At 45.7% G+C, this 22,374-nt stretch overlaps 1 protein-coding gene across 1 annotated transcript in view; it reads left to right on the plus strand.

Moving 5' to 3' along the window:
• tral (LSM14 family protein trailer hitch) overlaps positions 1-22,084 on the plus strand; it is a 29,251-nt gene extending 7,167 nt beyond the window's left edge. The window contains exons 5-7 of the mRNA XM_050193341.2: positions 5,488-5,623; positions 13,728-13,920; positions 21,453-22,084. Coding sequence (XP_050049298.1) covers positions 5,488-5,623; positions 13,728-13,920; positions 21,453-21,524 — 401 coding nt within the window. The 3' untranslated portion in view covers positions 21,525-22,084. The remainder of the gene's footprint in view (positions 1-5,487; positions 5,624-13,727; positions 13,921-21,452) is intronic.
• The last annotated feature ends 290 nt before the right edge of the window (positions 22,085-22,374 follow it).

A 22,374-nucleotide genomic window follows, 5' to 3' on the forward strand; every position in this document is an offset into this window, starting at 1 on the left:
GGGTACTGTTAAATCTTTGTAGTTTGCCCCTTTGCCTTGAGCTAAAGGCAAACTGCAACACAATTCTGCACTGCTTACAAATCCCAGTTTTAGATAACTTATACAGAAGTTCTGTGGAAAGTTCTACCCTTGCAGTGCAATTGCGAGGTTTGCAAAACTCTTACAAAAATCTGTTTTTCATACCGAAACTGAAACAAATGCTGCCATTACCAGTTGCCGGAAGTGACCTACCTTGGAGACGATAGACAGCCGGTGCCGAGGCGTCTGCTTTCCTTGCATGCATAACGTTCCCATGTATGAGTGACCAGGTCCAATACGTCTGCTAGCCAGAGTTCATATACTTTACTAGCTGCTTTGTGCACTGGGCCAACGCTGTTGCATGCCCAGTGTTCTAATGCGAAGTATTATCAGTCAAGCCGGTTTTTTCTGTCTGGCGGTCTTCGCTCGTAGAAGAGGGCATGGAGTGGCCAAGCTAAAGGCAAGGTATAGTCCGGCTTAATGCGAATGTGGTCCACGCTTGCCGCAGTTGCACTACGTTGCAGAAAACTGCCCTAGTCTAGTGTAGCTGGCATAATAGCACATGTCCTATCGCACGCCGGAACCGCTGGAACAGGTTGCCTCGTCCACTAGCTTGGCTGAACAGCAGCATGCTGACCTATATGCAGTTCGAGTTCTCTGATGCAAGCATATAACCTCTTTGGATACAAGCATGTTGAGCTTCCACCTTCTACAACAAAGCTCTTGCTCTCTGCGCACTTCTGCACTTGCACTGCAGCAACTGATAGCCATGCTGCCGTGGGTAGCGTTTAAAGCGAGCGTAAAATTTTGGCGTCTTCGGCATAACGCACCGGTCTTCACCAGCCGCTGCCTGGCAATCTGGAAATGCCGGACTCGTTCACCAATCAGGTTAACTGCCATCTGTAGTAAAGGATAAGTACCTGAAGCTCAGCACGTGCGTTGGCTAGAGGGTACTACCATATACAATAAAAGCTTGTTAATTCGGATCTCACGGGAGCGGGAAAGATGTCTGAACTAATGAATGAACAGGAAAAACATTAAAATCAAGTTGGAAGAGTTAAGAAAAATTGATGTCAGCCCGCATCTGCGCGAAAAAGCAGACGACTATTGCAGTATACTTCAGTAAATAAAGGTACGCTTCTCCAAGTGGCCAGCAGCCCACAAACTGTCGGAAGTGCTCAGGCAAACGTCCTCCAATATCAAAAGCACCTCCGTGACTTCTTGTGAGGTGCGATGAGGTCGCGGCTGCACCTCCTCGCATGACTCTTCGTCTGAACCATAGTCTTCCCGGGTGCCCGCGACATCATTAATTTCTTCATCGGTCAGGAGACCAGTCGTGGCGACCCCATCGTCAATCGCGATGTAGTCCTGAAGGGTCACATCTGTGGGAAGGACAGCATCGAAGGTCGGGCAGTCATTATCGGTGAACTCGGCCAACACCTGGTTGGCTACTGCTGCATGCTCGGGCGTCTCAAAACCGCTGTGCCGCAAACAGTTGGCGATGACTTGCGGGGGTGTATTTTTCCACTCATGGGTGATGATATGCACTGCGCTGAGTAAGTCCACTTCATCCAGCTTTAAAACTTCTGAGCATAAGATCATTCGCTGTAGCAGGTGCTTTCGGTACTTCGACTTCACGTAGTTAATGATACCCTGTTCCATCAGCTGAAGGGCACATGTAGTGTTGGGTATTGTGTAGTGTTGGGTATTAGGATAGCGGTAAAGACAAATGCCACAGTTTCCGCAGCATGCCCGCCATGTGTTTCTGTCACTGGCAGCTAAGCGCGCCATCTGTTTGTCTCCTCAAAGGGGACATGGTTACGTTACTGTCGCAGACTTGCCAATATTAACGATACTGATCATTACTGATAAGGAAGAAGCTGTTTCAATGCACGTAATGTACTCTCGAGAAGAAACATAATCGTGTAATCGTGTTCGGCTTGCTCCGCCGGCCGCCATTTTTGTTTTGGTGTCCCGCACTAACAGCGGCAGCCGCCGGCTTGTCATTTCACAGCAAATGAGGGATGAAAAAAGTTTCTTTTCGTGGGAAATTTAACCCGCGTAATGATCGCACCCCTGAACTTGCATCAATTTTTTTGACAAAAAGTGCGATCATTATGCGAGTAAATGCAGTACCTTGACGCTGTTCAGTTCGACTGTACAGTTATGTGCCCTGCAGTTATCAACAATTGTACTAATCTTGCTGTCGTTTGACATGAAGTGCCGGTCTAACTGATGCAACCAGCCTCAAAAAAATGTCCAGGGTCATCCAAGCCTTCCTGTTCGCTCTGTACTCGACAGGAAGGCTTTTGATGTTTTTAAAATGTGGCTTATGCGCCTTCCCGATGACAAGTGGCAAGCACTCCGTGCCAGTCAAATTGGCGGCAAGAAGCAGTTATCCATTACTTGCACTTGTCGCCAATGCATGGGTCCCCTTTGAAAGTGTCTTGTCGGGCAGAGCTCTGAAAAATTGAGCAGTTTCGTCTACACGTCACTTGGTTCGTATGCGGCGATGTGCTCAAGCAGCTTCACACTTTTCCACTAGGTGCAGGGGTGGTGTAGAGGTAGAACACCCGCCTCGCGTGCAAGAGGGCCGTGGTTCGAATCCTGTTGCCGCGCAATTTTCCACCAGATTAAAAAAAAAAACTGCGTGTTGATACAATTGCATAAACAGGCCCCCAAAATGTTATTTACTTTAGCAAGTTGGCCGAGTGCTTGAAGCCTGCTTCACCTCCCCCGAGGGTCGGCCCAGTATTGCACTATCTTCGTAGACTAAAACTGTGGGCTGATCTTGGACATCGATCTGCTAGAAACTAGCCGTATACAGCTTCGCTGTAAAAGTCAAATCGGGGTGCAGGTTGCAGTACTACGTGAATTTCGCCTTAAGGTGCGGATTCACGGTAGCATGTGCCATGCTGCTTTATTGAATGAGCTTTGTCTAGTAGCTTCAGGTTTTTTGTTTGCAGATTGCAGTGGCCGAAGATATGTATTGCATTGTCGATTCGTCCCAGTGGTAGTTCAGTGCTCAGTCTAAGCACAAAGCGCTCAAGTCTCACCTGCTTTTGCACTGCCTCCAGTGAAGTTTTCACCAGCGAGTGCTTCACTTTAAGCTGAACTCAACCTCCTTTGTAAGCATTGTGCTGGAGTTTTCCTGGTGACTGCTGATCGGATTTCATTGTGAAGAAATCCCTCTGCTATATCTTGTATCTTCATTTATCTGGCCGGCTCGGCTTGTTTCTTCCTTTGTATGTTGCGCTGTACCAGTTCTAAAAGCGCCAGAAGCAATCGCGTGCGCCAGAAACACTTCATGGGCGCCATCTTGTTTGATCACCCATTCAAAACGGCACACATCTTGCTACCGGCATGTGATAACGGCTTTTACACACCTAGTGCAGTGCATAATGCAGTGCACACCTAGTGCATGCAGTGCACACCTAGTGCAGTGCATGCAAATTCTCTAAAATGCCAAGAACATGAGGCACAACGTGTTGCCAATAGCTATTTTTTTTCATACTGCAGGCCAGTCATTGCCCATGCAGGAGGGGGTATATGAACAGGTTAGTGGTAGAAGGTACATAAAGTTAGTAATTATTCATGGTGAAAATTCAATACTGTATTAGGCTCATAAGAGTCAATGTTATCGCAACACACAATATCATCTGGCAAATTGTTCCTGTAGAAAATAGCCCACGGAAAAAGGGAGTATTTGTGAGCGTTAGCATGACCCTATGGTTGGCGGATTGTTTTGGAATGAGTGTCTCGGTGAGTGCTTAAGGGTCTCGCAGGTAATTGGAACGTGTTATGTTGAAATAGCCATGGTATAATTGACAAATGAATTTTTGTTCTGAAATTATTTTCTACAAAAGTGGTTTAAGGTTTGCTCTTGCGAGCAAATCTGAAGCACTAGAAAGCCTTGAGTGATCAGAGTATACAAGTCTGACTGATAGTTTTGTGTGCATTCTATTTTATTAATGAGATGTTTTTGAAGTGGACCCCAGAATAAATCAGTGTATTCTAAGCATGGCCTCATTAGTGTTTAGTGAGCATTTAGTTAAATTAGGTTAAAATTGTTAATCATCTTAAAATTGGGTAAATGTGCACTGTAATACAGTGAGAGTTGTTTTCCTTTAATATCTTCCTTTGGCGGGCTGGAAATAGGTAAACAGTCCCGGATATCAAACCTTCCGAGTATTTATTTTCAACAGGAGAGTACGTGTGTTCAATGCATTGACTGTTCGCTAAATGCCACCAAGGGCACTACCACTACTGAAGTCTCCATTAAGGTTTGGTGCATGTGTGATGTCCAGCCAAGTTCAAATTACCTGGTGAAAGCTAACTTCAGCATCAAAATAATGAAAGCTTGGTCCTGTAGAAATGCATGGCCACCAGCCAGGACCATTGGAAAAATATTCAGAAGAGAAACTTTACTCTTTTGCGTTGCCACATGTAAGCATTCCCACACGGTGAAAAGTTTTCGACAAGCATTAGTTCTTTCTGCTGAAACGGTGTGTGCGTGTGTGTGCGTGCGTGCATGCGTGAACGCTCACCTCAGGCTCGAAACATTCAGACCATTTTGCTGCAGAACGATGAACTTTGTCTAATGGTAGGTCTATCATGACTGTCGTCTTTTGCGTTCCCTAGCTTTGTCTTTTGAGGCATGCTTCTGCGAGTGACCCCATTTCACATCTGCCACTGAGGTAGACACTTTCGAGTGCATTGCAGAGACACAGCACAGATGAAACCTAAAGAGCAAGTGAAGCGTGGGAGGCAGTGATTTGACATGTGCAGTGACGCACATACTAGGCACAACTTCAGTCAACCATAACCATGGAGCCACCATGGCATCTGGGAAAGTCTCTCGCCCCGGAGCTCGGGGTTAGATTCCCACCCAGACAGAGATTTACCAAATTTTATTTTCGGAGGCATTATTTTACTTCATTTACAGAAACCTGCCTGACCAATTTCAGATCAATCCGAGCATTTTTTCATTTTTACTCATTGCACCGTCAGCTATTTTTGGTACCATCTTTTGGTCACGCTGCCGCCCACAGCACTGTATTTTTGTGTAATGGGGCATATAATGCTTTTGCATTAATGACCGAAAAATCAAGTCTACTGTATTTTCTTAAATTTCTCTTGTATCCTCCCTCCTGAACTTCTAGAAGGTTGTTTGGTGCATTAAATGTTAAGGATACACCTAAGTGCTAGCTCACAAATAGGCATGGTACATTATCTTCCCTCAAGCCAACAGATCAGCAGTTTTAGATCGCCTTTTTAATTTAAATAGACTTGTACATAATAATAATGGACTCCAACTAGCCATTCGAGCTTATTATGCTGTGTTCATTGTTACAGCTCCTTATATTAGTGAAGTGCATGAACACAGCACCTCATCAAACCATGAACTTCTCTTCTAGTAAGTTTTAGCTGCTCGTCTCTTTACATTATGCCACTGTTGCCTACTTTCAGGTGATGAGAAGAAAGACGACTCTGGCACTGAAACTCAAGTGGGAGACAACCATGAAGATGATGATGTGGTATATTACGACAAGAACAAATCCTTCTTTGACAACATCAGTTGTGAGGCCATTGAACGAAGCAAAGGGTAAGCACTTGTACTGTAGGCTTTCAGTGTCCTTGTTCTGCATTGTTCTCATTCTTGCCATTCCTGCTCCATTTATTCCACTGAGCTGTGCACATCGTCACTATATAAAAAATTGGACATTCTACTGTTCAACCAGACAGCAAAATCAGCAGGGCAATCTAAAATGTCCTTTTTTGAAGAATTCTTTGGCGATGAAATGGCACAAATAGGAAATGCTGATAGTAAACTTTTGTTTATGAAAGTTTTGTTAGTATACTTTAGCAAGCCTTGATCTAGGCCAGTGGTTCTCAGCCATAGGTGCATCGGGGACCCCTTGTGGACCGACTGGTAGAAGTGAGGGAATCCTTGCAGTGTGGGGTGGGAGGAGGGTAAATTAACAGAACATGCGCCATGAAACAAGTGCCTTTTATTGCCACCTGGCAAAGACTGGTCAAACAAAAGTTCCACATCAATTCAATCTGGACAGCTTGTCAATATGCGGTCCGGTTGCACTTCAGCAGAGTTGCATACCTGCAGCCAAATTCGACCCGTTTCTGTATAGGCTGTCAAAGTATGCAAGCCTGGAAAAACCATGCTTGCATGTGTATGTTGTAGAAAACTGCAACAAAAGCTTCACAGCCATTTCATAGAGAAGGGCAAACATTCCTGCAGTCCTCAACCAGAATGCCTCAACACTTGCAGACATGCTTGCAAATTTTCTTCATGGACATGGGTCTTCCAGACCCCTATTTGGGAATCTCTTATTTCGGCTGGCACGTAGCACTATTGTCTAGCCTTTTCTTCCTGTCCATGAGCGACAGCATTCCTGCAGTGCTGAGCACACGGTCTTGATGCCAGGAACACTGTTGGCTGTAGGTGCTGATATGTCAAGTGCTGCATTCTCATGAGAATCTCTCCAACAGTGATGGACCGAGAATCCAGGCATCTTCAGCAAATCTCCATAACTTTATTGCAATAGCTCTAGTGGAGATTTGCAGTCGCCTAAATGATCTACTAAAACTGATCAGTCTTCGGGAAAATCTACATCCTTGCGCAGTGTGCTGGGCGCTACCGAAGCCGGCATGTGTTAATCGGGAACTGTATTCTCGGGTCTCTCAGATGCAACGGCCACCATCTCGAGTGCTATTAAAAAGTCCATGTACCACCCACTGCCATGGGTGGAATGAGGACTTCGTTTTCTCTGCACACCACAGGATACCGTATTTACTCGCATAATGATCACACTCTCGTAACGATTGCACCCCTGAATTTTGTAGTCAAAATTCGATTTTTCCTTATGTAATGATCGCACCCTGAACTTATTGCAGCGATATGTCGTGTGCCAAGTATAACTAATGATCACTCTTACCATCTGTCGAATGCTACGCGAACGACTCTTGAAGACATACAAAGCGGTCTGCAAGCACCGAACATTCCTAAGCAGATGCCCCATTTCATTCCTTTCATCACTTTACACACTTCCGTGAAAAGAAAGCTACAGCCAAACTTGCCTCGGCTTTATTATTTGTAGGCTTCGTAATGATTTTGGTCAGAAACATAAAGGGCGCCTTTCAATTCCTCTCGTCTGCACTCGTGGGCACGCAACATATCGTAACATATTGTTTACACGGATGTTACAAGTGTACCCTATTCATACGCCGACGCTTGTAACACAGCTATTTGCCCACCCTTAGCAGAAACATGCTGTATTAGGATAGCAGTGAAGACAAATGCCGCAGTTTTCACACCATGCCCACCATGTTTGTCACTGGCAACTAAGCGCGCCCATCTGTTTCTGTCCCCTCAAAGTGGACATGGCTACGTCATTGTCGTAAACTTACCAATATTAATATTATTCATTACTCATACGGAAGGAACTGTTTCAATGTGCGTAATGTACTCGCGAGAAGAAAAATAATCTCGGGTGGCGCGTTCGGCTTGCTCCGCCGGCCACCATATTTGTTTTGGTGTCCCGCACTGACAGCGGCAGCCGCCTGCTTGTCATCCTGCAGCAAATGCGGGATGAAAACAGAAAATTTTTCTTTACGTGGGAAATTTAACCCACGTAATGATTGCACCCCTGAATTTGCATCAATTTTTGTTTACAAAAAGTGCGATCATTATGCAAGTATATACATAACCTCAAACCACACAAAGCCATGGAATATACACTCACTATATATGGTATGCAAATTGTCGGCACATGTCGGTATAGGCCGTGCTGATTGATTTTGATGTGGCCATGACATGTTTCCGGTGCCTCCAAACTATCTTTGTGCTCTATCGTTTTCGTAAACAAGAATGGCGGGCACATAAATGAACTGTAGCAGTATTTTTTGCATTCAAGTGGGCAGAAAATACATTTCAGCACTTTTTGGACTCTTCGTGTTACACGAGTAGATAATCTGGGGGCTATCTGCTGATACTTGTCAAAGGGTTGTATTGCACCTGATCTCGACTAGGTACTGCCCTTGCATGGGACCAGGTCATTTTGTCCCATTTTTTTCCGACTAAAGCCGGTTTCACATACAACCGACAGCGCGGCGGTGGTCACTGCGGCTAAGCGGCACGCAGATGCAGCTTCGTTTCACATGCTTCGTTCTGGCGCGACGCATGCCGCTGTGATGCAGTGTTGCTTGCAAAAAGCGCCTGTGAGCCGCGGGTTTCGGTGTGGACCAAGGCGCAGCTCTTGAAGACCATTTCCATGTTTTGGTGTGCTTCATCTGCGGGTTTGATCGGTGTACTAAGTTGGTGCCCCACTTTCGTGCTTGCAAACCTTGCATAAAATAAACCCTGTGTATCAGAACGGTTAATGCAACTTCTCTATTCACATTTTTCTCTTAGCTCTTTATAGGCTCCAGTTAACAATGCTGCCAAGTACATGCACACAATTATCCACATGGAAGCAAATAAATTGGTTGGTTTGTGTTTCCGAGATTTAGGCTTGAAGCACGTGCATGTCTGCTAACAGCTCTTGTTTACGGATGCTTCAAAGCATTCGGGCGCCACCTGGATCCAAGAGGCGCCTATGGACGGCTTTCAAAGAAGCTCGTGTCCCTTTTCGCCTCCAGGCATTCAAGTAGAAAGGCAGTGAGCCCTTGTAGAACTCGGGTACGTGACCTTTTCGACTCCTACATGCGCTGCGAACAAAATGTATGGACTGCCATTCCATCTCATCTGTCCAGACCCATATGGGGTCACCATCGAGGGAAGAGGTAATGGAACAGCACGTGTGCACAATTTGGCTCCAAAGAATGGAACTCGAAATTGACACATGTAAGCAAGCAGCAATTCTGAGGCACCAACAGACATAGCCAATTCGAGTGACGCTGACATTTCCTTCATGGAAGTATGAGTCACTTGCGACGAGTACCTTCAGCTTCAATCCGTAGCTTCTTCCCATAGAACTCTCCTCTTATATTTGTGGTTCTATAATGGAGTATTTTTGCAACAAACAAGTGGACACTGCACAACTTAAGTGATGGAACAGCTCGTTGAAAACCGTAAGACATTGCAAACTGGCAGCGGATATAGTCTGCTACAAATCTTGTCTGTTAGAACTGTCCGCTCTTGTGGGGTAGTTTCGCCCAGCCACGGCCCTGTCACGTGATCTTAACAGCGCTGCTCAAGGCACTTGGCCATTGGTTGCCGCTCGCAAATTTTTCCAAATGTTTTGATCGTGATTGCAGCGGTGCACACCACTCCGAAAACTGGTATTGGGAAAGGAAGCTTGGTCACACGATGGGCGCTGCCCAGTTTCTGGACCAAAATTGCTTGCATGTGAAACGGGCTTGAGAGTATGAAATTGGCCATGATCCTCCGCGATCGCCCACCACCACAAAAGCAAACACCACCATTTTCATATTGAATTTACACTAATACCTCGTTAACTTGAAGCAGTAAAAAGCTGGAAAAAATTTCGATAAGCAAAGTTGCGGAAATTGTAGTGAAAAGCATAGTTCTCAAAAATATTCACTTCTACTGACCAGCTTTTCAACAAGAGCTTTTAAACTGGCTCTTCGTAAAGGTTTCAAAGAAAAAAAGGCACACCAGGGGTATCGCCCAGCTCTGTTTTACAACACTGCCATTTTATTCAGTGCATAAAAACTGCATAAGGCTGGTGTGCTTCGCAGTAGCACTTGAACTTGGAAAGGTGTCCACGACCTTATCGTTTCCACCGTTGCACTCAACTTTATTTGGCAGCAAGTGCAGCATGTTTATTTCGGCTGATGTCAGCACCTCTGTCTTTCGACGTTGGTAAATTCACCTTTCTGTGGCACCGTTCCTGATAAGTCCGTGCAGTGTGTGTTGCATAGACCACTGCCAATGTGACATTGCAACTTTCAATTCTGTTCGAACAGAATTGAAAGTTGCAACACTACGCAATGCATGCTGCACGGACTTGCCGGAAATGGTGCCACAGAAAGTGACGAGAGCATTCACAAGTGCGCTCTGGAGAGCAGTATGTACACCCCCTGAGCCTCTCAACGTTCGGAGCCTGGCACACGAGAGAAGACTGCCCGCTTCCTCATCGCATTCGTTCCTTTCGCGCAGCCGCGATCATCGGTTCTCTCTCGCGCTTTCACTCGTACATACAGCAAGGGTGCACGGCGACGGTGAAGTCGACTGCAGAAATGCTCTTGGACTGCCCATACAATTATCCCAATGCAGGGCCGCAGGGCCACGTTCATGTTTTAATCGTGAAGGTCTTGAGAGAGAGAGAGAGAACGGACCTACAACAGACTGCCGCAGATGGACAGAGCAAAGCTGCACGGAGACGATCCACGATCGTGCGGAGTTCGAATTATCGGTGGTGGTGCAGATTTCAGTGTGAATTAGCTAGATGCATTACATATTGCTTTCAATACATTGTTGGACGGACTGCGGCAGCTACTTCTAATTATCCGAAATTTCAAATTATGAGCTCTGAATTGAGCTTTTACTGTATGCTCATTCTTTATCTTTTAACTGTAGCATCACTTGTTTGATCACACTTTCTGGGGAGTCCACTTTTTTGGGGGGTATGTCAAAGCTTCTGGAGACTGAAAATGCAAGGAACAGCCTCTGGATGCAGTCCAGATTTCTAAATTTTTTTTGGGGTGGTCCAGGAATACCTCGCCTCTAAGCTCACCGTAGTATTTATCCCATCTCGTGATGTTGCTCGTGAAGTGCTTCTCGTAGATGTAATATCTCGATGCGAGCTCACGGCCATCCCCAGAAATCGCTGCAGCCCATGCTTGCAGTCATTCAGGGTCATTGAGAGCCTTGAAGATCCTCACCTTTTCCTTCCAAGAAATGTACTTGCTTTTTGCAGTTTTCATCAAAACACCTGCGTCCCATCGTAGGCAAGTAAATTCTGAAGGGCATTCACACATAGCAGCGCTTTTAGTATTGCAGACCTCTAACAGATGCCAACAAGAACTGTTGTTTGACTTGAGGGCACACAAACTAAATGTTACGGCATGCCCACTGAAGCGAACGTCGGGTGTCTTCTGCATTGAGCGAAAGACATGGGTGCCACCGAAGAGAGCTCATCCGGGCTGCCCGCCCGAGCATCTACTTTTCTTCCTTGTTTTCCCTGTGGCTTGCATGACGTGCCGCAAGGCGCCGCCCACTGCATGCACCCAGTCGGCACGTGCTATTTTAAATATTGCTAACTCTTAAATATTCTTCCTCTGTTATTGCAATGCACAAGGCACATGTGCTTTTATTCTACGTTGCATAGAATAAAACTAAACCAAATCTCGCCTCCAATGGTAAATCGCATACGTTGCATAAAGCGAACAAAACTGTTAAGCATGCTCTTTTGTGGCAGGTGCGGCAACCTCGCGTGAAGCTTGTTAAACGGTCCGGTGGCAGTTTGTTCCAGTCTCGGTCAAGATTGCAAGATGCACAATTTGGCTCAAAAATACTTGAAGATAAAGGGCAATAAATACATGGCACGTAAATAGTTCGGTGCCATAGGAAATTTCAACTGAGCAGATTTTTCTAGGGTTAGAGGTATGACTATTCATTCACGCCGTGCCACTTGAGCACTGCCACAGCGGAACGAAGAGGAACTGGTCATGGCAACGCCTCAAACATAGGACATCCTTCCTCCAATGAGAGGTACAAGTGCAGCTCTCGCCATCTTGGTACTGGTGCACGAAACTTCGATGATGCATGAGAGCGGCATCTAAGGTCAACCATTCCACATCACACATTCACTTTGCGGCAGCATGTAAACTCCCAAGCATCAACCACCTTCACGCTGCACTTGGCACGTTGCAGTGTCCATTGCACAGCGCTGAGGTTAACCCCACTATGCATTATGCTGACAGTAGAGTAAGCTAGGCACCTGTGTTCGTGCAACTTTGACCTGCCAGGAAAAGACATTGCTTGTACAAAATAATTGCAGTTAACATAAGGATTAACAAGATTTCAGCCAAATTGCAGGCGTCATCGGAAATTGTACATCCTGCTGGTCATGTTAGTGCTCTAGCTGTGCTACATGCCTTTTTAAAGACAGATTATAGCTATATTGCCAATAAGCAAGCACAGTAGTGATAACGCTGACTTCATTGTCGCCTGAAAAAAACTGAAAGTTCGTCTAGTTCATTTTGACTCCTGAAAATTTTCTGCTAAAAAGGACAAGCCCACACATGCAGTGCTGTGCTCTATTGTCGTCGGTTGTCCCTGTCCTTTTTGTGCAAATTCTCAAACAATTGTCAAGATTGGAGTGTCCTTATGCTTGCTCCAAGATGTAGCCGCTGTCTTGCATGGCCATTGTAGCAGCGTCAGGGTGCTGTGGAATGTGCCACAAGTTTCCAGCAGCTTGCAGCGGTGTTCCACATGACTAGACCCTATGCTCTTACTATGTTCAGTGCGCTTGAAGATGCAGGACGTCGTGAGCAAACTTGCTAGCATGGCACACATGCACAGAATTCATTTGACTTCAACGTGGCCATTGCAAATCTGTTCTTGAAATTTTGCTTATGTAGCAGAGCAAGGGAAAAACGGCACCCAGATACAGTGCATTGACTTGTCAACTCTGATGGTGGCCTTTCAAGTCTTGAATTCAAATCAATTCTTGGACTTCAGTGCCAAGCACACTGTCTTGGCACGGTGCCAGGAATGCTGTTGTCCTTGCAGACATGTCTGGTTCAGTCAAGTGAAATCTCTAGAAAGTGATTGGCTGGCAATACTGGTACTGAGCTTTTTTTTTTTTTTTTTTTTCAGAAAGTTTGTGGCTGCTTATCTATAAATTTTTTCAGCATTACGTTCACTGTATCTGCATTAGTGTGCCTAACATTGCTTCACACCAGTAAAACTCTGTTTAGCAAGTCAACCATTGAATAACCAGTTTCAATGTGACTAGCATTCTTAAAATTCGCCCACTTTCCAGCCGGTCTCACCTAGTTTTCCCCAGCTTCTGTTAAAAAATTATCCTTCAGAATTTCTCCAGTGCTAACCAGAATCAAACCCATGCCACAAGAGTTCCTCAAGCACAGCAACTGGTGCAACATGCCTGGAGAGAGGGATTAATGGTATCTTTCTTTCTAAACTCTTGCGAGTGCACTCCTCAGGTGCATGTCAATTTATAAAAGGGAAAACGCCCACTGTTCTAGCTGACAATGACTGTTATGCCTGAAATAGACTCCTGTGCAATCATGCCGTAGTTCATAGGAGGTCAGGTATGCGGAACCATAATTCTACAGTTTCAGCAGGACAAAACCGGCCATAGTTGGGAGGCCATGTTTATTGAAGCTTTCTTTGTGGTGTCTGAATGTGCACACGCTGTAGTCTGTGGTGGCACTGTGGCACATCCACGTAGCATTAACGCAATTAACATTCATGGCCTACTTCCCCCACTGCAGATTGTAAATCAACGTGGCTTCAGTTTGTATATACATTGCTCGCATGATAATTGCATTAGTGCAGTGATTGTGAGTTCTTCTGGAAGCTTTATTGCAATAGTCTCTCCTGTGCAAGATTGTATACGTAATTCACAGTACTTCAACTAAATTATGAAGGAATTGAGACGGGTGGTTGTACAACAGTATTCATTTATTTGCAGCACTGCACCATATCCTAGAACACAGTGGAACGTTATCCTGTCATGATATAACTGTTCTTGTCTGTGCAGGGTTCAGAGGATAGACTGGCGGCAGGAACGCAAGCTGAACCATGAAACATTCGGCATCTCTGCAAACAACTGGATGAGGCGTAATGCATGGCGGGGTCGTGGGGGAGGTTTTTGGCGTGGAGGGCAGCGAGGTGGCCAGCGTGGAGGTCGAGGTGGAGGAAATCGTGGGGGAGCCAGACCACGCAATGGAGGCGTAAGAACCCCTTTATGCACTGTGCACATCCATTTCTTCTTGACTTAGTGTTTAGGCTGATGGTATGCACCTTCATAATGTACTGAACTATTAGGAGCATGCACAAGCTTCTGTTGGGAGTTCAGTTTAGCGGAGGCAAGTAGTTGCAAGTTTTGACAGGTTGAGAGTGGCTTTACTCGAGAGTAAAAGTAGGTTTGCCGAGTGGCAGTAGTGGTGCCCCTGTCCGTCGGAGGCTTCGGTTGGAGCAGGGGGCCACGATCGTCAATCCATTGATCGGAACGCATAGCTCGCTGCTGCGCAAATGCGTGCGAGAGGTGTTCGTCACCAATCCAAATCTAGAACAGCCGAGAGGAGAGTGCCCTGTGCGCCACGCGACTACTGCACCCAATCGCAATGCCGCATTTGCCTTTCTTTTTTTTTTTTCTAGAGTTTTCTGGTTAATTTTTAGATGGAGAACCACGTCGCTCTGGCTTTCTTTAGCTCCAATCTCTCCTACGATGATGCCAAGATGGCGGCGCTGCGTCAACGAATAGCCGGGCTACAGTGGCTAGAATGGGGAAGTGTGGCGAGCAGCACGTAGTGCCTATGGGGTGCATTGAAGCCGCCAACAGGGGAGCTGCAAAGGGGTGCACACTAACGTTTAAAAGTCACCCGGTGCAAGATGCGCCGGCTCTGCTGCTTCAGTAACACCACGTGCCCTGACCTGTGGGAAGTAGCACTCGTTTCTTTTTCTGCTGCAGCAATTTCAAAGCATAGAAGAGTACACGCACAAGCCACTTGCCAACTGAAAGCGAAGCTGTCGCATTGCACTCAAACTATTGAGAAACTGAAAAGACAAAGTGCAGAACTTAACGAGGGCGTCCTCGCAGACCGGTTACAAGCCCTTCCACCGAAGCAAAGACTTGCTGTTATGCAATGCTTTCAAGCCGCTCGCCGCAAATCAACTAAAGGTATGTAGTACAATCCGGACTGGTTGCTGGATTGCATAATAATGCAAACGAAAAGCCAGAGGCTCTACGAGCATTTTCGGCGGGAAGGCATACTCATCCTCCCAAGCAGAAGCTGTTTGAAGGTGCACATGCAGAAATACAAGAATGGGTTTGGCTTCAGCCCTGCTATTATCACAGGGATTGAAAAAGATCCTTGGAGGAATTTAAATGCCACGGCAGCCTGATTGTGGACGAAATGAAGCTGTCGAAGTTCTTGAATGTTGGCGCTAGAGGGAAAGTGGAAGGCCTGGTGGATGGGAAAATTCGCACTGGAAAACAACAAACATCATGGTTGCGCGATTGTTTCAGCTTTTCACTGGTTCCTGGCACCAGATACTCAGTGTTTTCACTTCCAGGGGAAATGTGAAGGCTGCGCTTTTGTGCGCGATCTTAATAGAAGCTAAGATAAGGCTGGACTGAAGATCTTAATAGAAGCTTAGTAGATAAGGCTGGGCTGAAGATAGATTATATCGCGGCGGATGGAGCTTCATGGAACCTTTCAATGTGGCACCTTTTTGGGATTTCTGGCTCCTCGAAGTCTATAAAGCCATCTGCACCACATCCTGTTGACACTGCTGGGTGCCTCTTCTTCATTTCGTATTTTCTGCACCTGATAAAATGTTTGAAATTGCCTTCTTAAAGCAAGGTACAAAAGACCTGAAGGTTCTGTTTATACTGAGCACATGGAGCGGCATACGAGGATAAGTGTCCGTTTACCCTTAAAGTGATGCCGACGATCACTTGCTCACGTGAGCCCTAACAACTTATGAAAAGATGAAGGTAAACCTGGCATTGCCCCTTTTCAGTCCTCAGTTGCTTCGGGGCCCGTTTTTCCACAAGAAGCAAATAAGGGAGCACTGGGGTCACCCGCACGAACTCAAGCCTTTGTTCTGCTGATGTGGAAGCTAGTAAAAGCAGTGACAGCACGGATTCCATCTGAAGGGTTGATACCTGACTACATATGAAAGGCACGTCAAGGATGTATTAGACTACCTAAACTGATAGGAGGCTCATGCGGGAACTTCACCAGCCGGATTTCTTTCAGCAAGCACTGCCAAGGGGCTAAGGGTCACCCTTCAGGCCACACTTGATATATGAAGTACCTTCGGGAGAAGCTTGGCTTTAAGTAGCTGCGGATGTGTCGGCTGAGCCAAGACTGCCTCGGGAAAATTTTGGTATCATTAGACAATTTTCTGGTTGCAATGACAATCCCACTTCCGCCCAATTCTTGCTCATTGTGAACTGCCTTAGTTTTTGACTTTGTCAAAGCTCCCAGCAGTGGCAACTGTGAAGCGGGTGATCTGACCTTTCTCCTCAGTAGTGAGGATGCAAGCCATAGTGGGCAGGTAGAAGCTTCTCATGTGATGAAGTCCACAATGCTCCCCGACAAAGATGAGCGATTCGTGGCTAGTCTTCTACATTGCAGGGTTATGCTGCACGCAAAACAATCCTGAAGACTGCGTGCAAGGAATGCTTTGATGAGCTCCTTGTATCCGCCGACGAAGCCACAGAACAGCTGGCAATGCTTGCCAAGTTCTGCGGTGCCTCGTATACCCTTCTGAAAAGCTCTTCTCATATGTAGACACCCTTGAAACTACTTTTTCAATGTGGTTCAGTTACAAGCGGCACAGTGACAGCTTGGAAGAGCTTGTCTCCTGCCTGCAAAAATTGGAGGGCGCTTAAGCTTCGCCTTCAAGAGTGGAATGCGATAGCGTTATCGCACCCCGTTCGCACCGCCCACTCATTCGCTTGGCATGCTCTTGAGTCGCACAGTGACGAAATGTGCGCCTGAGCAAGCGGAACGAACCAAAGAACTCGGTGTCTCGGAGGGAGAAACTATCTACGCTAGCCAAACGGCGTGATCGGCACGGACAGCCGGGCCGCGACGCACCAAGTAGGCGGACGCAATCATGGGGCTGACGCCTCGATGGGATCGTCCTCTATCTCGCTTGGGAGCATGACTCAGACGCATGGCTCACCAGCAGCATGGCACATCTCGCAGGGGACGCTTTACCACCAGACGCGCTACGGCGCAGCGATCACTTCAGAGGCGACCCGCATCGAACGCTGCACCTAGGAATCGCGCTGTGAGCGGAAAGAGTCGCCACGTCGCGCGAGCGAGTGGCGCTGCCACCTGTCGGGGCAGCGCCGTACACTGCGAGAAGGGGGTCTTCTGTGTTTGTTGCAAGATGGCTCTGCGTGTGCCCAGAGCGCTGAAGAAATGTAGCGGAAACGTACTTCGCTACTCGTGTGACTGCGACTTCTGTAATTTACATGCTCATAATTACCTATATACACCGCAGTATAACTTCCTACGGCACATTTCGAAGGCAACACTGCATTCACTAGAGGCGCTTTTGTCCTACTTTGAACCATCAAACTCTTGGCTGAGTGGTAGCGTCTGTCTCGCACTCCGGAGACGCTGGTTGGATTCCCACCCAGCCCATCTTCCAAGCTGTTTATTTATGAAGTGCCTTCTGGGATTTATCGCTCACGGCCAACGCCGACGACACCGGCTTTTCTGCGACACAAGCTCCTTAACGCTACCGTGTTAAAACGATGACGCCATGCTAGGCTGTGCACAGTAGAGCCCCAACCTCGCCAACCAGTTTTTTTTTTTTTTTTTTTTTTTTTTTTTTTTTTTTTTTTGTCATCTGTTTGCACTTCTACACGAAGGCACTCAACAAAGAGATAGTCTTCCCGTGAAAAGAAACACCTGAAGTTCAGGCGCGTCACTTAGCAGAGGCTGACGTTCTGTTTGAAAATTTTTGTTCTCTCGAAAAAGGGGGCACCAGCTCAGGTTTGTTGCATAGCAAAACATAGATGACTGAGAATAGTTTGTTCTAAACTGATTCTAAGCCAATCTTTTAAAAATGAGTTGTTTGCGGAAGAAGTGTTAAAAATAAAATTTTTGCTTCAGAGTTACCGCTAAGAATTTTCTTGCTTTGTGTTCGGTAAACAGATAAAGCAAGCTGCAGTCTACCATCTACGCACACTCAATCTGATTCTTACCTTGGCACCTTTTAATTCGTAAGGGGCTATGCTTCTCTGTGGCAATTTGCAGCCATGAACGAGCGAGCATGTATACACACTTATGTATACTGCAAACGCTCTTATTTGTTATTGCATTCCTGACTTCACGCGCGGATGACCGAATTCCACCAGGGCCGTGCACTGCGGCTACTAGCTACTGTCGGGGCCGCTGTATATGTGTGGCAGAGCCCCCTGGCAGTTTCCTTTCAAAACGCCACGCGCATTCATCACACTTCCTAATTCTAGCCACTGTAGCCGGGCGATCCGCGGTGAGATGGGGCCTTCAGGAGCCCGATGTTCTCGCAATTTTTTATGACAGCACTCTAGGAAAGTGCTGTTTTCTTGATTTTTACCGCATATTTTGTTATATTTCGCCACATGGTAAAAAAACGTCCGTGAATCCTGAAAAATCGGAGAACCGAAAATTTTGACAATTCGACCACTTCAATTGCCGCATCCCCCCTTAACTAAGGCACATAAAAGTATAGACTTGGTCACTCCGTGCCAGCTGTCCCAACTGTGGCACTCGAGAAAAATTTATCTAAAAAATTGTGAAAAAGATTACATGCATGTAACCATTACTAGAACAGTATTTCCTCAAAATATTTTGAATGGAAATAGTTTCGCAACGTAATGCCATTTGAATTTCAAGAAATTATGGAAAATCAGGTGCAGAAAAGAAATTCGCCAAAAATAGTTTTGCACATTGTTTCAAAATTTGGGGTTTTGTGTTGTCTGAACATTGTTCTTTCATCAAAGCACTTCCACAAAATAACTTCATGTTTTTTACTCCTTAGCACCAAAATGAACATGCGCAAATTCTAGTTTTTGTGAAATTTTTGACAAGGAAAGTGGTCAAGGGAGAAAACCTGGAATTTCGTGGAACTGTCACTAGAAAGGTCCATCTGAAATTTTGGCAAAAACGCTATTTTGGCCTATGTTTAGACTTCAGTAATGCACTAAGGTGGTCCATGAAAAAAAAGCAGAAAAGTGGATATCATTCAGAAGAATAACAGCTTTCGCCACAGAAATCTTAACGTAATTTTGTTGTCATCGAGAAAAACATTTTTTTGAATTTGAGTGCCATCATTGCATTTTTGGTTTGTGCTGCGAGTTCACCGGATAGCATGTTCGCGGGAAATACAAACCAGGGTTTGACAATTCGACCACTTGCTGCACAAGCTGCACGTAGTGGTCTGTGTGGTGAGGAATGAAAGCCGACATCACGAGAAGTTTGTAAGAATTTGAATCTTTAAGGTAGATGGACATTGCGCACTTCCATGCTACTGAAAGTACACATATGCGGCCACCTATGCGTTGCGTGGTAGAGCGGGCTACAAATCGCTTTCATTTTCTCAGACTTTTATAAAAGTATTCGGTGAAAATGGTTTCCTGAGGCGCGACATCAAAGGCCCAGCGGTCCGTGTCCCAATAAAAACCTTGCCGACTATTGTCTATCTGGCCTGAAGCAGCAGGAAGAAGACATCGCAGAACTAGTGCAATATGCTCAATAAAGCTCCCTGTCAAAAATATTCACCAAATCTGTGTTTACACTGGTTTCACGGTGACTGAACATGTTTCGTTGAAGTGGTGCTTGCAGTTCACGCTCGTGAAAGCAATTTGTGGCCCGCGCTATGCTTCATGTGTACGCGGCCACATATGTAAGATGGTTTCACTCGCACGATAACACCAGCAAGAATGCGGCCCCAAGAAGTGTCCAATCACGGGCATTATCAGCCTACTGCGTCTGAACACAAAGTGCGTTTAAGTCTTTTTACTGTGCCGAGTCTATTAAGTTTCTAAATAAAAAAGATGCGCATTATGCCTCAAAACTAATGCAAAAAATATTCTTATAACTTACGACAGCATTCACTTTTATAATTGTCATTATGTACAAAGGGAAAGTGTGAAGTCTGCTGGCTTATATTTTAACGCACTCCTGCTACTCGATATCGCAGCCAATGCCTTTCTTGCTCGCTGAATTTAATGGGCTACGTCAATGAGCAAGACCGGAAGCTGTCCAGGGCCTATGTTTGTAAACTGTGAAGGGGTCTATACTTGCAATAGCATGGAAGTTCACAATGTCGATCTACCTTAGGTAAGCATACCTTCAAGATTCAAATTCTTACGAACTTCTGGCAATATTTGCTTCTACTTCTCGCCACACGGACCACCATGTGCACCCCCCTGGTTTGTATTTCCCGCCCATATGCTATCCAGGTGAAGTGGAAGCACAAGCCAAAAATGCAATGATGGCACTCAAATTTTTTTTTAATTTTCTCGATGAAAACACAATTCGGGTAAAATTTCTGTGGCGAAAGCTGTTATTCTTCTCAATAATACACTTCATGTGTTACTAACGTCTAAACGTAGGCCAAAGTAGCGTTTTTGCCCAATTCAGGCTTCTATTTTGGAGCTTGTGAACAGCACATAGGCGAAAATAAAATTTTAGAAGACTAATCATTAGTGACAGTTCTGTAAAAGGAATTCCAGGTTTCCTCCCCTGACCTTTTTTTTGCGAAAAATTTAACAAGAACTCTAAAATTTGTACATTTCAACCATGATCAGACAACGCGAAACCCCACATTTTCAAATAATGCGCAAAATGGTCACTTTCTCGCGAACTTTTTTTTCACCTGGTTTTCGGTCATTTTGTGAAAATCAAATTGGGCTCATGTGGCCGATAATTTTTTCGTAATTATTTAACATTTTTCTTGAGTGCCACGATAGGGACAGTTAGTGTATAATGACCACTTTCTGGCAGTACCATGTGCCAGTAGTGCTAAGGGTTATTTGCTGGAGGCACAAACAAATCAGCAGTTGCATCCTGTTGCATCCATATTTTGGGCTTGTTCAGTAACATACAGTGGCTCACTGCTGAGGCACATGAACAGATGTCAACTGTGTGTGGCTGCGAGTGCAGTCATCCATGAGCACACATCTTGGTGTAGGTGCCATGCACGAAAGCTGCTGTACATGTTCTGCCTGAGGAGGTGGTCCAACAAGGGCTAGTCGTTATCGGCGCATAGCACAGATGGGCTTCTAAACCTCATGCTAACATGATACTATGAACACTAATAAACTTTACACAGTGGCAACAATGTTTAGTTCTTCAGGGAGTGCATTGTCCCAGTGCTCGGGAGCTGAAACGGCTCCATACATCTAGACTCCATACAAGACCAGCATGGCAACTCTAGTCCACACGTCTAGCCATCTGTGAAGTGACCTTGCACCTCTACCATATGAAATCGAATATGTACTGTACATTGGGTGCGTGTTAAAATACCCCAGGTGGTCAAAATAGTAGTACCCCATTCTGCATGCCTGTGGCATCTGTGGTGTTGGCACGTAAAACCCTAGATCTTAGTTTGTACTTAGTTTGCATTGGTCAAATTGCAGGCTGCTGGCACACCTATTAACATCCTTGGCATAGGTTCTAGCGGCAAAATTTGCTGCTGTGTTTACGGGGGAACTTCAATCCCTTGTGTGCTCCATTCATGCTTTCTGCAGGTGCCACGGGATGGTTGGTCGTCGGTTCCTCGGGCAGATGCGAGCAGCGGTGCGGACACCACGTGGCCATAATCTGCACTGTTTTCCCATTGCCTTGCACCGAGACTACTGTACATACCCAGCCACAGGGGCTGGAAGCAGAGCATCACTTGAGACATGGGATACAGGGGCACTTTCGGCAAGGGCATCAGGCCATTTAAATGAGCAAAGGATTGCTCCATTACCTTTTAGTGCACCATGGGATTTGTGCAGGGTACCTGAATTTTTTTTGGTAGTAAGCGTACCTCCTGCTTTACTCTGTGCACTTTTTTTTTTTCTTGGTTGAAACAAAATTTATGCCGAGACCTACTCAAGTCATTGTCTTAAATTGCCTTTCTGTTCATATGTGGAGCCTAGCATAGCCCATGCATTACTTTGTAATATTAAAAACATTCTCCTGTGTCTCTGCAAGCCACGCACAGCTGGATCTTATTTATTTTGTACTGTTCAAGGGACTCCAGTCAAGGAAAGTGCTGCCTTGACTTCATGGCCATATCACGCAAGCTTTTCATGTAGCCCCAGTCTTGCCTGCTGCCCCTTAATTAAATCAAAGGGGGTGATATGGTCCAGAAAAATAAAATGTTCTTCGTATACTCCTGTTTACTGTTTTTTCTAATGTCAAAATTTTGAAGAATACCTACGGTGCCTTTACCAGACATAGTGCTGTCTCAAAAGATTTAGAAAATGGGGTTGAAATATTGACAAGACACTATGGAGGCAAAGGCTCGGAACTTTGCACTAGTGCAGTTACTGCCACAATTGGCACCAGTAGTGCCAACTTCGAACTCTGTCGGTACAAAGCAAGACAATAGGCCATGACTACACCCCCACCTCAACGGCAAATAGGTGCCCTTCAAGTCTTAAATCTTGGAAAATTTAAATT

This window comes from Dermacentor andersoni, chromosome 1, assembly GCF_023375885.2.
Source record: "Dermacentor andersoni chromosome 1, qqDerAnde1_hic_scaffold, whole genome shotgun sequence".
NCBI lineage: Eukaryota > Metazoa > Arthropoda > Arachnida > Ixodida > Ixodidae > Dermacentor > Dermacentor andersoni.